At 45.4% G+C, this 11,996-nt stretch overlaps 5 protein-coding genes across 5 annotated transcripts; 3 read left to right on the plus strand and 2 right to left on the minus strand.

Annotated features, from left to right (window-relative positions):
* Positions 1–109: 109 nt before the first annotated feature.
* Positions 110–3,270, plus strand: TSTA_039010 (beta-galactosidase, putative; the record flags this gene model as incomplete). Its single annotated transcript, XM_002481086.1, has 2 exons — positions 110–1,697; positions 1,757–3,270. 2 exons carry the CDS (start codon positions 110–112, stop codon positions 3,268–3,270), a joined length of 3,102 nt encoding a protein of 1,033 aa, XP_002481131.1.
* A 4,937-nt stretch (positions 3,271–8,207) lies between these two features.
* On the plus strand, positions 8,208–8,648 carry TSTA_039020 (small nuclear ribonucleoprotein SmE, putative; the record flags this gene model as incomplete). The annotated part of the gene is made up of 3 exons (XM_002481087.1): positions 8,208–8,348; positions 8,426–8,516; positions 8,596–8,648. The coding sequence occupies 3 exons, from the start codon at positions 8,208–8,210 to the stop codon at positions 8,646–8,648; spliced, it is 285 nt and encodes a 94-aa protein (XP_002481132.1).
* A 151-nt stretch (positions 8,649–8,799) lies between these two features.
* TSTA_039030 (5-formyltetrahydrofolate cyclo-ligase, putative) lies at positions 8,800–9,806 on the minus strand (the record flags this gene model as incomplete). Its single annotated transcript, XM_002481088.1, has 3 exons — positions 9,624–9,806; positions 9,012–9,521; positions 8,800–8,936 (listed from the first exon to the last, which is right to left on the minus strand). The coding sequence occupies exons 1-3, from the start codon at positions 9,712–9,714 to the stop codon at positions 8,800–8,802; spliced, it is 738 nt and encodes a 245-aa protein (XP_002481133.1). The 5' UTR covers positions 9,715–9,806.
* A 104-nt stretch (positions 9,807–9,910) lies between these two features.
* TSTA_039040 (uncharacterized protein) lies at positions 9,911–11,026 on the plus strand. The gene is made up of 4 exons (XM_002481089.1): positions 9,911–10,165; positions 10,220–10,334; positions 10,385–10,563; positions 10,624–11,026. Exons 1-4 carry the CDS (start codon positions 10,034–10,036, stop codon positions 10,915–10,917), a joined length of 720 nt encoding a protein of 239 aa, XP_002481134.1. The 5' UTR covers positions 9,911–10,033; the 3' UTR covers positions 10,918–11,026.
* A 159-nt stretch (positions 11,027–11,185) lies between these two features.
* TSTA_039050 (uncharacterized protein) lies at positions 11,186–11,988 on the minus strand. Its single transcript, XM_002481090.1, has 2 exons — positions 11,730–11,988; positions 11,186–11,672 (listed from the first exon to the last, which is right to left on the minus strand). Exons 1-2 carry the CDS (start codon positions 11,867–11,869, stop codon positions 11,270–11,272), a joined length of 543 nt encoding a protein of 180 aa, XP_002481135.1. The 5' UTR covers positions 11,870–11,988; the 3' UTR covers positions 11,186–11,269.
* Between the last annotated feature and the right edge of the window lie 8 nt (positions 11,989–11,996).

The following is an 11,996-nucleotide window of genomic DNA, read 5'->3' on the forward strand; positions in this document are numbered from 1 at the left end:
CCACAGCGTCACCCAGACAGCTGATTAGTTGCTCTCTCATAGGTGCAGCCAAAACGACAAGGTATATACTCGTCCCGTATCAGAAAGCTGCATTCCTCCCGCGCCGAACATGTCTTTCCCAAAATCGCTCCCGGACTGGAATAACCTCAAAGTTATCCATAAAGGCACACTCCTACCAAGAGCTCATTTTTATTCCTATGTCTCCGAGAAAGAGGCACTCACACTAAACCGCCAACAAAGCGAATATGTATCTCTGAACGGCACCTGGAAGTTCCGCCATGACGAATCTCCCCTAGAAGCTCCGGAATGGTCATCTGTTGACCCCTTGGACTGGGATGACATCAAAGTTCCAGGAATGTGGCAACTTCAGGGGTATTCGCATCCAACCTACACCAATGTCAACTATCCCTTTCACGTCAACCCCCCTCATGTGCCTCTTCTAAACGAGACTGGATCATACTGGAGACAGTTCGTCACGCCGTCAGTGTGGGAGGGACAACAGATCCGCATTCGCTTCGAGGGTGTCGATAGTGCTTTTCATCTCTGGATTAATGGAGAGCAAGTTGGGTATTCACAAGGCTCCCGGAATCCTGCTGAGTTTGACATTACCAGTTTCCTTCAACCTTCGGGATCTGCGAATACGATTGCAGTACGTGTCTATGAGTTTTGTGACGGCTCGTATCTTGAACGTCAGGATCAGTGGCTAGCTAGTGGCATTTTTCGAGATGTTGGCTTGCTTGCATTTCCATCAAACGCGGTAATAGATTTTAGTGCAGTTGCGACGCTGAGCGAGGACTTACTCTCTGGTGAGCTTGCCATTAATGTGAAGACACAGGGAGAAGATGGTGTTTTGCAGACCAAGCTATATGGTGCGGATGGCACGCTCCTGAACGACTCAACATTCCACTCCACAGAGTCTCACAGAATTCAAGTACTTGGAGAAGATCTACAGCTATGGTCAGCTGAGCACCCTATCCTCTACACATTGCTCTTATCATTCAATGGCCGTACCATTCCTCAGCGGATCGGCTTTCGACGTATTGAGCAAAAAGACTCTAACTTTCTTGTTAACGGGAAGCGTATCATCTTGTATGGAATGAATCGCCATGAACACCACCACCTTTATGGTCGTGCTGTCTCTTATGAGAGCATGCGTGCAGATCTGGTGCTTATGAAGAAGCACAACATCAATGCTTTGAGGTGTGCTCACCAGCCGAACGATCCCCGACTCTATGAAGTCTGTGACGAGTTGGGCTTGTATGTGATTGCCGAGGCGGATCTCGAGACACATGGGTTTGATCCGGTTGAAAGATCTAATATACAGAATCAACACCTTATGAGCGAGTATGAAATTCAAGAAACATCGTACAAGATGGCTAAAAAGTGGACTTCAGACAATCCAGAGTGGAAAGAAGCCTACCTTGACCGTGCTGTGGAGCTCGTTCAGAGATTCAAAAATTTCACTTGTATCATCTTCTGGTCTCTTGGAAACGAGGCTTTTTATGGCCAAAATCACGCTGTCATGTATAAGTGGATCAAAGAAACTGATCCGACCCGCCTTGTCCATTACGAGGGAGACAGAGACGCTCTCACAGCTGATTTGTACTCCAGCATGTACTGGGGTATAGACGCTCTGAAAGCCCATATTAAAGAGAAAACTGACAAGCCTTTGATTCAGTGCGAGTACGGCCACGCTAGTAAGTATTGATTCAAATCCTTAAAGCGCTTCAAGCCCTGATTAGTAATTGTTTTCTAGTGGGTAATGGGCCAGGCGGATTGAGAGAATACATCGAGGCTTACCGTACCGAGAAACTACTACAAGGAGGTTTCATCTGGGAGTGGTGTAACCATGGACTTCTCAAAAGAGACGGTGATACGACTTATTATGCATATGGTGGTGATTTTGGAGATCAGCCCAATGATGCAGACTTCATTCTTGATGGAATGGTATTTTCTGACCATACCCCAACTCCTGGTCTACTTGAATACAAGAAAGTCATTGAGCCCGTCACAGTGCAGCTTTGGGGAAATCAACTGGAGGTTAAAAACCACTACGATTTCAGTACCCTCGACCACCTAACGGTTTCATGGCACCTTGTAAAAGAGACAGGAAACACAGAGCCGAACTTATGGCAGCTACCGGAAATCAAACCAGGGGATTCCCAGCTGGTTGACCTCCCCAACGGCGTAAAGATGACCACTGAGCCAACTTGGTTTACCTTGAACTTTTGTCTCAAGAATGCCACAGCCTGGGCACCAAAGGGCCATGAGATTGCCTGGGCACAAATCCCGTTGTTTCAGGAGCAGTTTCTCTCAATACCTTCGATTCCCGTCTCACCAAGGTCCGTCCTGTCCATATGCGAGAGAGCAGGTAAACTGCATATAGCCTCGAATACCTTTGGCTCACGCTTCACTTACGACCTGATTAGGGGTAGCCTGTCTTGGTCCAGTGACATGAGTAAAATCTTCAATAGCGGGCCGCAGTTAGGGATATACCGAGCGTTGACGCAGAATGACCTTGGACTAGAAGGCCCACATGTCGAATGGAGTCGCTTTCGTGTGGAAAGTGCTCGTATGCTCATTCAGTCCGTGACATGGCGTTGCAATGAGGACGGAACTGTAAATATCGACACTAATGTCCGAGTTGCGCCTACGGTTCTTGAGTGGGCACTTGAAGCTACTCTAAGTTATACAATTACCGAATCATCTATCAAGATCCATGTGAAGGGCGATTTTACCGGAACTTACCCGAAATACATCCCGAGACTCGGTCTTACTATCCGTCTGCCTCGACGCTACGATGCTTCAACATGGTTTGGCCGGGGCCCAGGAGAGTCATATCGTGACAAAAAGTCTGCCGCTCGCTTTGGGACGTACACAGCTAGCCTATGTGATGGTCTTCAAACGCCATACGAGTGGCCTCAGGAAAACGGTAACCGAACTGATACACTCTGGGCTCGTATCCATTCCTCACCTTTAGATACCTCATATGCTACCTCCGCTGGGGCACTTGCGCCGTTACCAGGGATCGAGGTGGGAATGAACACTCCATTTAATTTCTCCCTCCGCCAGCATTCCATTACTGAGCTTGACCGCGCAAAACATCCACATGAGCTTTCAGATTTGGTTGATGAAACTGAGCTTAATGTCGATTTTGCCCATCATGGAATTGGCACGGCTAGTTGCGGTCCGGGGCCTTTTGACGGCCATAGATTAGAGGCTGGACCCTTTGACTTCAACGTAATGTTTCGTTTGGGTGATGGAATATAAAATAAGGAGCTAGAAGTCTTGTTCTTTTGATACCAATGAGACGCATTAGACGAAGTATTTGTACTACTAGTTCGCCTGCTACAGACTGGTAGAGTTATCGCGAATGAAGGATCACAGTCTGTACCTGAATCATATATCCAAAGAGTATTTGATTAGGGATAAAAGGTACTCTAATATTCTAATCTCTTTTACTAGTAGCAACCAGGATGCTCCACACGTTCATATTACAGTATACATACGTGGAGAGGATTTCCTTTCCTTATGGCCAGGTTCTACTGGACTATCAACTGCACCGCTTTCTTCTCTAATATTGCTGTGGTCTTTGAGAGCCCTGGCATCTTAAGTGCTGTAATGAGCTTAATATTTGATCGGCAACTACGTAGAAGAAAGGATCTCCTTAACCTCGAACACATGTGATGTGAACACAGGTATTTGACAAAGAAGAGATCCTATCAAAGTAAGTAACCCTGCATATGCGAATGCTTTTACACCGTTAGCGATCAAGCTCGACCGGCAATTGATTTTCCCAGAGAGGTAATCCGTGATCAACTACAACCTTAGCGCCGAGCGTGGTTCCTAGATTATCCATGGGATAGTCTTTACGAGCAAAGGCTCTTGCGCATATCTGTGAATATTTTATTTAGCTGTTTCAACTTATGAGTCCCAGTTTCTGAGGGCTGGAGAGTGCCTCTATCAATATAAAGATTCATACAACAGGGATTAATGATAAAATACTAGATTCATGAAGTGGCCAACTATGGTACTTGACGCGTTTTCCGAGAATTCCCTTTTAGCGGCATTAATAGTTTCTTTTCTTTTAAGAAATCCCCTGGAATTCTTTGGAACGCTCCTTGCAAACAAAGAGCTTTTACCAAACTTCGCAGATAGATAGTATAGGTGTTAATCTAGATATGGATCAGGGGTCAATGAGTAGATGATCTATGCCATGAATGAATGGATCATATGCCTTCCTAGGTAGGTATATCAAAGCTTAAAACAGCTTATGTACCTACTTAGTCAGGGACAGCTAATTATTTACCGAAAATGCTGTGATTAGGGTACACCTGGCTGCGTGAAAACTTCCTTCTCTTTGTATACAAGTCGGTATTCTCGCATCTATGATAACCTTCATTTAGCAGACCATAGAAGCGATAGGTATATATAGGAGGCTTCTTGCGCTGGACTTGAAGGTAGTGTTTCTCCATGAACAGAATTGCCCACCCTTGTCATCTACAGACGACTTACCACCAAAGAAAAGAAACATATTCACCAGCAGATGACCGCAGTCCCAGTATATAAGCCGCCTAAACATGACATCTTCGTCCTACTTTCTCGATTATGGATTCCCTAATCCGAGTTGATGCGGTTGGATCGACCCCAGGGTTTCTATGTTATCTATTGGAACTACCTGATCGGGCTGGGCTTTTGCAGCGCATGGTACCAGATGTGCCAGATGTGCTGCTGTTAGACTGCTATCTAGCTCTCCGGGTGGCTGTGCTTTGTGGGATTGCCTGTACATGGAACGACATCTTCGACCAGGACTTCGATTGACACGTGGAACGTACACGCTTTCGCCCACTCCCTCGCCGTGCAGTTTCCACGACACAACCAGTGTTCTTCAGCCTCTTCTTGTTAAGCGTACTTTACACTCTACTCCTTCCACTACATACTGCATCTCGCTTTTATGCAGGTGTGACAACTGTGGCTCTGTGCATCTGTCCCTTGGCCAAACGTATTGGCAAAACGCATCACACATCTTCCACAGGTTGTTTTTGGTTTCGGACTTGTTGTATCCGTCTTCACGTGTGTTGCAATGCTCAGTGCGAATCCTCTTCACCAATTAAGCCAGGCCAAAGACGAAGAGCCGCTTTCTTTTCCTTCATTTGGAGCTGTTGTATGCCTATATTTTGCCTGCACAGTCTGGATCATTATATTTGAATCTATATACGCCCACCAGGACTTGAAAGATGACATCAAAGCCTGCGCCAAATCCCTTGCTGTTCTTATGGGTGACCAGACAATACTCTATCTCTCACTCTTGTCTATTATTCAGGTGACACTTCTCGTTATTGCGGGGACTGAGTGCAGTTTCTCTTTCTTATATTACATCATCTGCAGCCTGGGTACTGCAATCTCACTTCGTACAATGCTTGTAAAGACTGATTTGAGGCAGCCAGCGAGTTGCGCGTGGTGGTTCGGCATGGGGAACACTTCGTTGCCAGCTGCGTGGTGTGTGGTCTTTTTGAGGAAATATCTGTATCGTCGATTGGAACAACCCAAGTACTGGACCATCTTACTGAATCTATCTATGTGGAGATATCACACCCCAAAGAGCTCTGATAGTCAGCTGAGTCGCATTCATCGTTGCCTATAATTTGTTGCCTGCCTAGGTGGCATCTGACCCTGCAATACTTACGATAATAAAGCATGTAATGGGATTAGGCTAGGTAGGAATTATATATCTTCCAATGTTGATATACTTCATTCATTGTAACGTTCTGGGGCATATAACCGTATATATTCTCCGGTGTTTTCAATCGAACATATCTCCCATCCATTTCTTGCCAACACCAAGCTTGGAAGAGGGCCAAACAGTCACAAACAACTTCATACAGGACAAGAATTATGATCGATGGTAATATAATTCGTAGCATTAATCTTTCAGTATTCATATGTACACCTGTTAGCATATGGCATACAATTGAAGTATGCCCTAAAGGAAAATACTGGGGGGATTCTCGTTGCGGGAGAAGATATCTTGAAGCACCCCCCCATTGTATATATTTCAATATTGAATAGATGTCAGATCTGTATATGTGTAATTCGAGCTGCAATTTTTTGTGATTTGCCTGTGGAATTTATCCCAAAGTGGTTTCAGCGTTGGTAAGCTACCGGTGAAGATGATGACGAAGACTTCTGATAGACTCCAGAGGGCGAGATTATATTCGTGCCCTTTATTATACACATCCAGAAAGTTAGTATTGAATTTATTAACTATAGGGAAATTGTTCGGGGCAGGTACTTACAGGTGAAATCGTAAATTTCTCTAGAAATCGAATATAGCTCACGCCGCAAAACAGCAGCCCTAAATGAGAATTATTCATAATTCTCGGCCACAAGGACCCTCGCAGTTAAAATTAGGGAATGGTAACGAAACCTTACCTGCAAAGAAGACAGCAAGCCGGCGGCATCTCGATTGAATGAGAGTAGGAATCAAAAGTAGAGGTCTATATCAGAAGAGAGTATTACCCGAGTATACCCTGCGAGCATGAGCAACTTCTTTGCTTATTTCCCAACTTCACTTCCCTTCAACCTTTGTATACTCCCATCATTTACCAGCTTAGCAGTTCATGTCCCTGTCACTCTCTATTCTGGCTTGTTCTGACCAGTCCCAAAGTTGACTCTCTTTACAGCAGCAGCAGCGATTAGATACAAGAGGAGACCGCAAAACCGCAGTCGCCAAAATAACAATGTATCTCTGACTTGAAGAGTATGTAGAGATATATAGGCGCACAAGTTGTGTTCTCTCGCATCGCTCGAGAGACAGAGGTGGGATTCAAGATCAAATCTGGTATTCCGTATAAATATCAATGTGTACAGACTTGGGCCTCCTCCAGCCAATCAGATATTATCTAGTTAGCCTGTATGCTGCTTATGCAAAAATAAACGTCTTGGCACATTTTATATAGTAGAGGGGATAAAGTGGTGTCCATTTTATTGCCTGGTGAGCTTTTATACAGTAGTAGTAAATTCATTACGCCCGGAGGCACCAAGCCTAAAGGGCTCCAATACGTTATTTGTCCTGCATTGCATACAATGTGGTCGTGGTCTCATGTCAAAAGGAAAAGCTGTATCAGCTGACAAAACCCCTCTAGCCGATATATTATGTCGTGTACGTTCCCTTCTTGTCATTATAATCATATTCCCCAAAAGCAATAACCCATCCCTCTTAGACACCGGATTCCCCACGCGCACACTCTCGGTGTAGTTTCGTGAACCTCTTCCCTTAGTAGCAATTTACTAAGAGTACTTCTCAAATTAGCGCTCGAAGTAGCCCACTGCTTCGCTGGCGACAACTCCAGATAGCAGACGAAGGACTGACTAAACAAAATGCGGCCGAACCGGTAAGGCAGGTGAGTTACTGTTGGTTTAACTACGGTCCGTATCACGAAGCATAGACGGTAGTAAGGCGCGAACACGAAGCGGCCTAATGAGCCTGACAATATGAAGATATCTTGATTCCTAATATTGTGACTTGTCCCCAAGAATGAGGGGGACGGGGATAGCTAGCTAGATATACGCAGCACGCACGTGCCGCGTCAGACTAACTATATCCGGTGCCAAAACGTGTAGGGTTTGATATTCACGTTCCGACAGTTACCTTTAGTAAAATCCGGTAAGTATCAATTGGTGGCAGGTAGGTAAAACAATTAGAATGCTCGTCGACGTGGTTGTAATTGTAGGCGTGTCCTTTCAAAGCTCTCCCAACGATAAGAGTTTTTCCACCGGACTTTCGACTTGGAAAGTTCTCAGCTTTAGCTAGACCATAAAATCCAGCTTACTGGCGTCCCTCACCACGAGAAGGTGACTTTCCACGAGGGATCCTGATCCTACTATACAGCTCGGATGATGTTAGAATTAGGGCTTGATCTTCCGACTTCGGGTTAGGGATGATGATATAATTATTAACCCTAATGATAACCCTAGCTCCACACATTCAATATTGAGGTCTGTGCATATCATTGGCTGTAAATGCTGCGTCAGCATTTTCACCGCCTCCAACAACAGACTAGCCTCTTCATGAACTGCCATCCCATCAGAGCTCACTCAAGACAAACCACGACCACCACGCCGCTGAATCACAACCACCTCGGACTCTAGACAGGAATCGCAGTCGTTACCGGTAACGCCGTATACAATATCGAATATTCATTGCCATGACTGGTCGCGGGAACGCGGGAGGGCGAAAGACGCTCCTTGCGCCAATTCACTTTATTTTCAAGCTGCTGCAACAACGCTCCACGGTGTCGATCTGGTTATATGAGCAGCTTTCTTTTCGCATAGAAGGAAAGATTCGCGTATGTTGTCCATATGTGATTGATGTCCAAATGATCGTCGAGGATTCGGAAGCTGATATTTTGGCTTTCTTTTCTAGGGATTTGATGAGTTTATGAACCTGGTCGTGGATGATGCTGTTGAGGTTCGTTTGGCGACAAAGAGTGAGGAGGAAAAGCGACGGAATTTAGGTATGCTGAAAAATCTTTTTCTTCGTTTCCATTCTCGATCTTCATTCTGAAATTTCGTCACTAATGCTGCTCTGAACAGGTCAAATACTCCTCAAAGGCGATAACGTGTCACTCATTCAAGCTGTTCAATGATATCTTATGCAATCTCGTCAAGTCAATGGGTGAAAAATTGGCGAGTGGATTTAATTTGTTCGGCGTTTAAAGGATTTTGTTGTTTTCTTAGATTAAGGACATCAATATACTACAGTTGGAGGAATGTGACAAGAGACAGAAAACCAAGGTGTTATTCTTCCATTAATCGGCCGTTTGCGAATATCAGTCTCCCGTCGCCGACGATGATCGCGTCTACAGGTTGGTCATGGTTGGCAACCGGTATCTCATCGGGGGGGATTACTATTTGTTCCTTTAGAGCAACAGCAACTGCGGATTAGGCAACAAATCAGCTCGATCAGAGATTTGCCATGGAAGAAAAGACTGGAATGTTTGCAAATTTACCGAGAAATGGTCTCTGACTAGCACGTGGCGAGCCTGCAATCTCCCTATTGTAATTATTCAGAAAATAATCATAATACCCTTTCCCATGACCCAGTCGTCGCAAATCAGTATCGAATGCCATTCCCGGCATAACAATCAAATCCAAGCCAATATCATCCGAAACTCCCCTCGATCTTTCGGCCAAAACACCCGTACCTCCCAAACAGTTTTGTCGCCGGGGAACAGAGTCCTTGTCCAGTGACGGTATACCCCATTTATCTGGTTGAAGTGATTCGAATTCTTCCATGGATTCGAGACGGAGCATGTCCATTACGGACACCTTGGGCAGGTTGATGTCGCCAGTTTCGAGTCTATGTGTGTATGGAACGAAGACTTCTTTGCCTCTGTCGAGGGCATCGCGGACGATTCCCGCGGTGGATATTTCGCCCGAGGGCATGGAGAGGAAGATGCTGACTCTGCGCGCATTGCGATATTCTGGTAACGTAAATAATTTATTGGTGACAACCGTAGCTGTAGGATGATTGATATGGTTAGTTCTCGGTCATTTAGTGCTTGAAATATCTTTATTCTTGTGCAATCGGTGGTGATATCAGAAGAGCAAGGTATCCGAACATTGAGCATTGACCGATTCACGCGGTACTTCTTTGAGCAGGTTCTGGATCTTCCGCCTCAGGTCTTTTTTAGCTACTTGCACAGCGGCCATAGTCCTTCTCCCTCCGCCGTCAATAACACAGCAAGAATATAAGAGTAGTAAAACAAGGGAGGTGGAAGGAATGTGCAAAAAGAAAGATGGACAACGTCATGTCGAGTGCGGGATGGACAAAATCGGCATAGGCTGGATTCCATTCCGCGGGGAATTCGAAGATTCCTCAACTGACTAACACCATAACATTGCAGACGAGATCAAGGGATCTGTCTTCGGTCTTATTGCTTTGGCCACGCGCGGGACGGTCAGTTATAACCTTCAAGTCGTGTCGTTACTGTCCAAACTGTGTGTGCTCTGGGAGAACACAGGAGAAAGAATGGCCGCTACCACTCATTTCAGATCACTGATTCTACTGTTTAGTTCCTTGGTTTGGACATCCCAAGCCTTGGTTGATACAAAATTGACTGGGACATGGTCTTCTAAGTCGCGTCAAGTCGTTACGGGGCCGGTACGTTCATGATTCTCCGTATCAAGTTGCCGTTTCTCACGAATCAGTAATTAGGGCTTCTATGACCCCGTGGCAGACGCATTTCAAGAACCTCCGTTGACAGGAATATCTTACTCTTTCACGGACGATGGTCACTACGAAGAAGCATACTACAGGGCTATACCTAACCGTGAGTTTGTTTTTCTCAATTGGATATCAAATCCCCTAACATGCGTATAGCAACACGTCCCGATTGCCCCAAGGGTATAATGCAATGGCAACATGGCACTTATTCACTCCAAACGAATGGATCACTTGTATTGACACCAATTGCTTCCGATGGCCGTCAGTTGATGTCGGATCCATGTGCGGGACATTACTCGACGTACACGCACTACAACCAGAGTGTGCTCTTCGAGGTAAGATGACGGCCATCCTGTCTGTATAAATGTAGTCTGTTGATTGCTGATCCGTGGCAGAGTTACCGAATATATACCGATAAGTACCATGGCATCCTGCGGCTTGATTTTGCCCAGTTCGATGGGTCCCCGTTGCAACCGCTATACATCCTCTATCGGCCCCCTGCTATGTTGCCCACGACGACATTGAATCCCACTGGCAAGACAACTGCTAAGGCAAAGAGGGCAGTCACGGTTGAAAGGAACCATGAATCTTCAATGATAAGGAGAATCGACCCCGTTGTCATTGAACGCTGGTGGTGGTTCGGAATAATCTCAACTTCTGTCGGCGGGTTGGTGCTGTGGTGCTCTTAATTCGGCTTCTGCAAGCCAGTATTCGTTATATTCACGCTAGCATGTATATTAGACAAGCTGTCATTTCGCTTGAGAGACAGAGGGGGAATTCAAGATCAAGTACTCTGCATAAATATAAATGCATACCTAGGTACAGACTTGAGAGTGCTCTAACTTAGCAGCCTGTATGCTGCTTATGTCAGATGTTCGAAAATCAAAGTCTTGGCACGTTTCTCTTTATAGTAGGGGGCATGTGTCGTGTCTGTTATAGATCGTTTCGAGATTAATTCAGCAATGCATCAATGTTTTGAGAAGAGATATAGTAGTACATGGTGAGAAAGAGAGATTAATGATGTACCCGCATCATTGGTATCTAGTTCTTCGAAAGGAGCTCCTTAATAATGTGAGCAACCTCTGACTTTTCAGCCGGCTTTCCATCCAAAGCACCCCCGGGGGCAAAGATACTCTTTAGCACGGCTCCCACATTCAGCTTGGTGTCAGCCCCCAGTTGAGAAATGGTGCTAGTGACGGCAGCTTTGATATCATCGGGTGTCATTGTTTGGACCTGGCTGGCATATTCCTCGAATACGGCAATTTGAGCATCTTCCTTTTCCTTCAGATCTGATCTGTTGGCGTTTAGAAATTGCTCCGCAGCGTCCTTAGAGGCAGAAATCTTTTTCCTGATCAGAGAGAGGAGCTGAAGATCCGTCTCGATTGGAGATGAGGTTTTGGCGGCGTTGTTGGTCTCAGAAATAAGAGCTCGCAGGACATTGAGTCTGTTCGATGCGCCAATCAGTTGGTGCAATCCATGGATATGATTATAGAGAGCTCACCGTGGAGTATCCTTTGCTCTCATTGCGTCTTTGAGATCTGAACGAAGCTTGACCATCAATGGAGGAACGGAGCTGCTGGTCGAATTCCATCGTACGGTGCGTAATCCCACCCGGGACGAGAATCGAACGGCATTAAACATATTGAAACACGCCAAAGAAATTAATTGAACAACAACAATAATAATACAAAAGTGTTGGGCATACAAATGAGACCTGGATAGAATGAATAGCTTGCTGTTATTGTTGTCCGTTGTTGACCGAAAAAGA

Source organism: Talaromyces stipitatus, genomic scaffold, assembly GCF_000003125.1.
Source record: "Talaromyces stipitatus ATCC 10500 scf_1105507295541 genomic scaffold, whole genome shotgun sequence".
Classification (NCBI taxonomy): domain Eukaryota; kingdom Fungi; phylum Ascomycota; class Eurotiomycetes; order Eurotiales; family Trichocomaceae; genus Talaromyces; species Talaromyces stipitatus.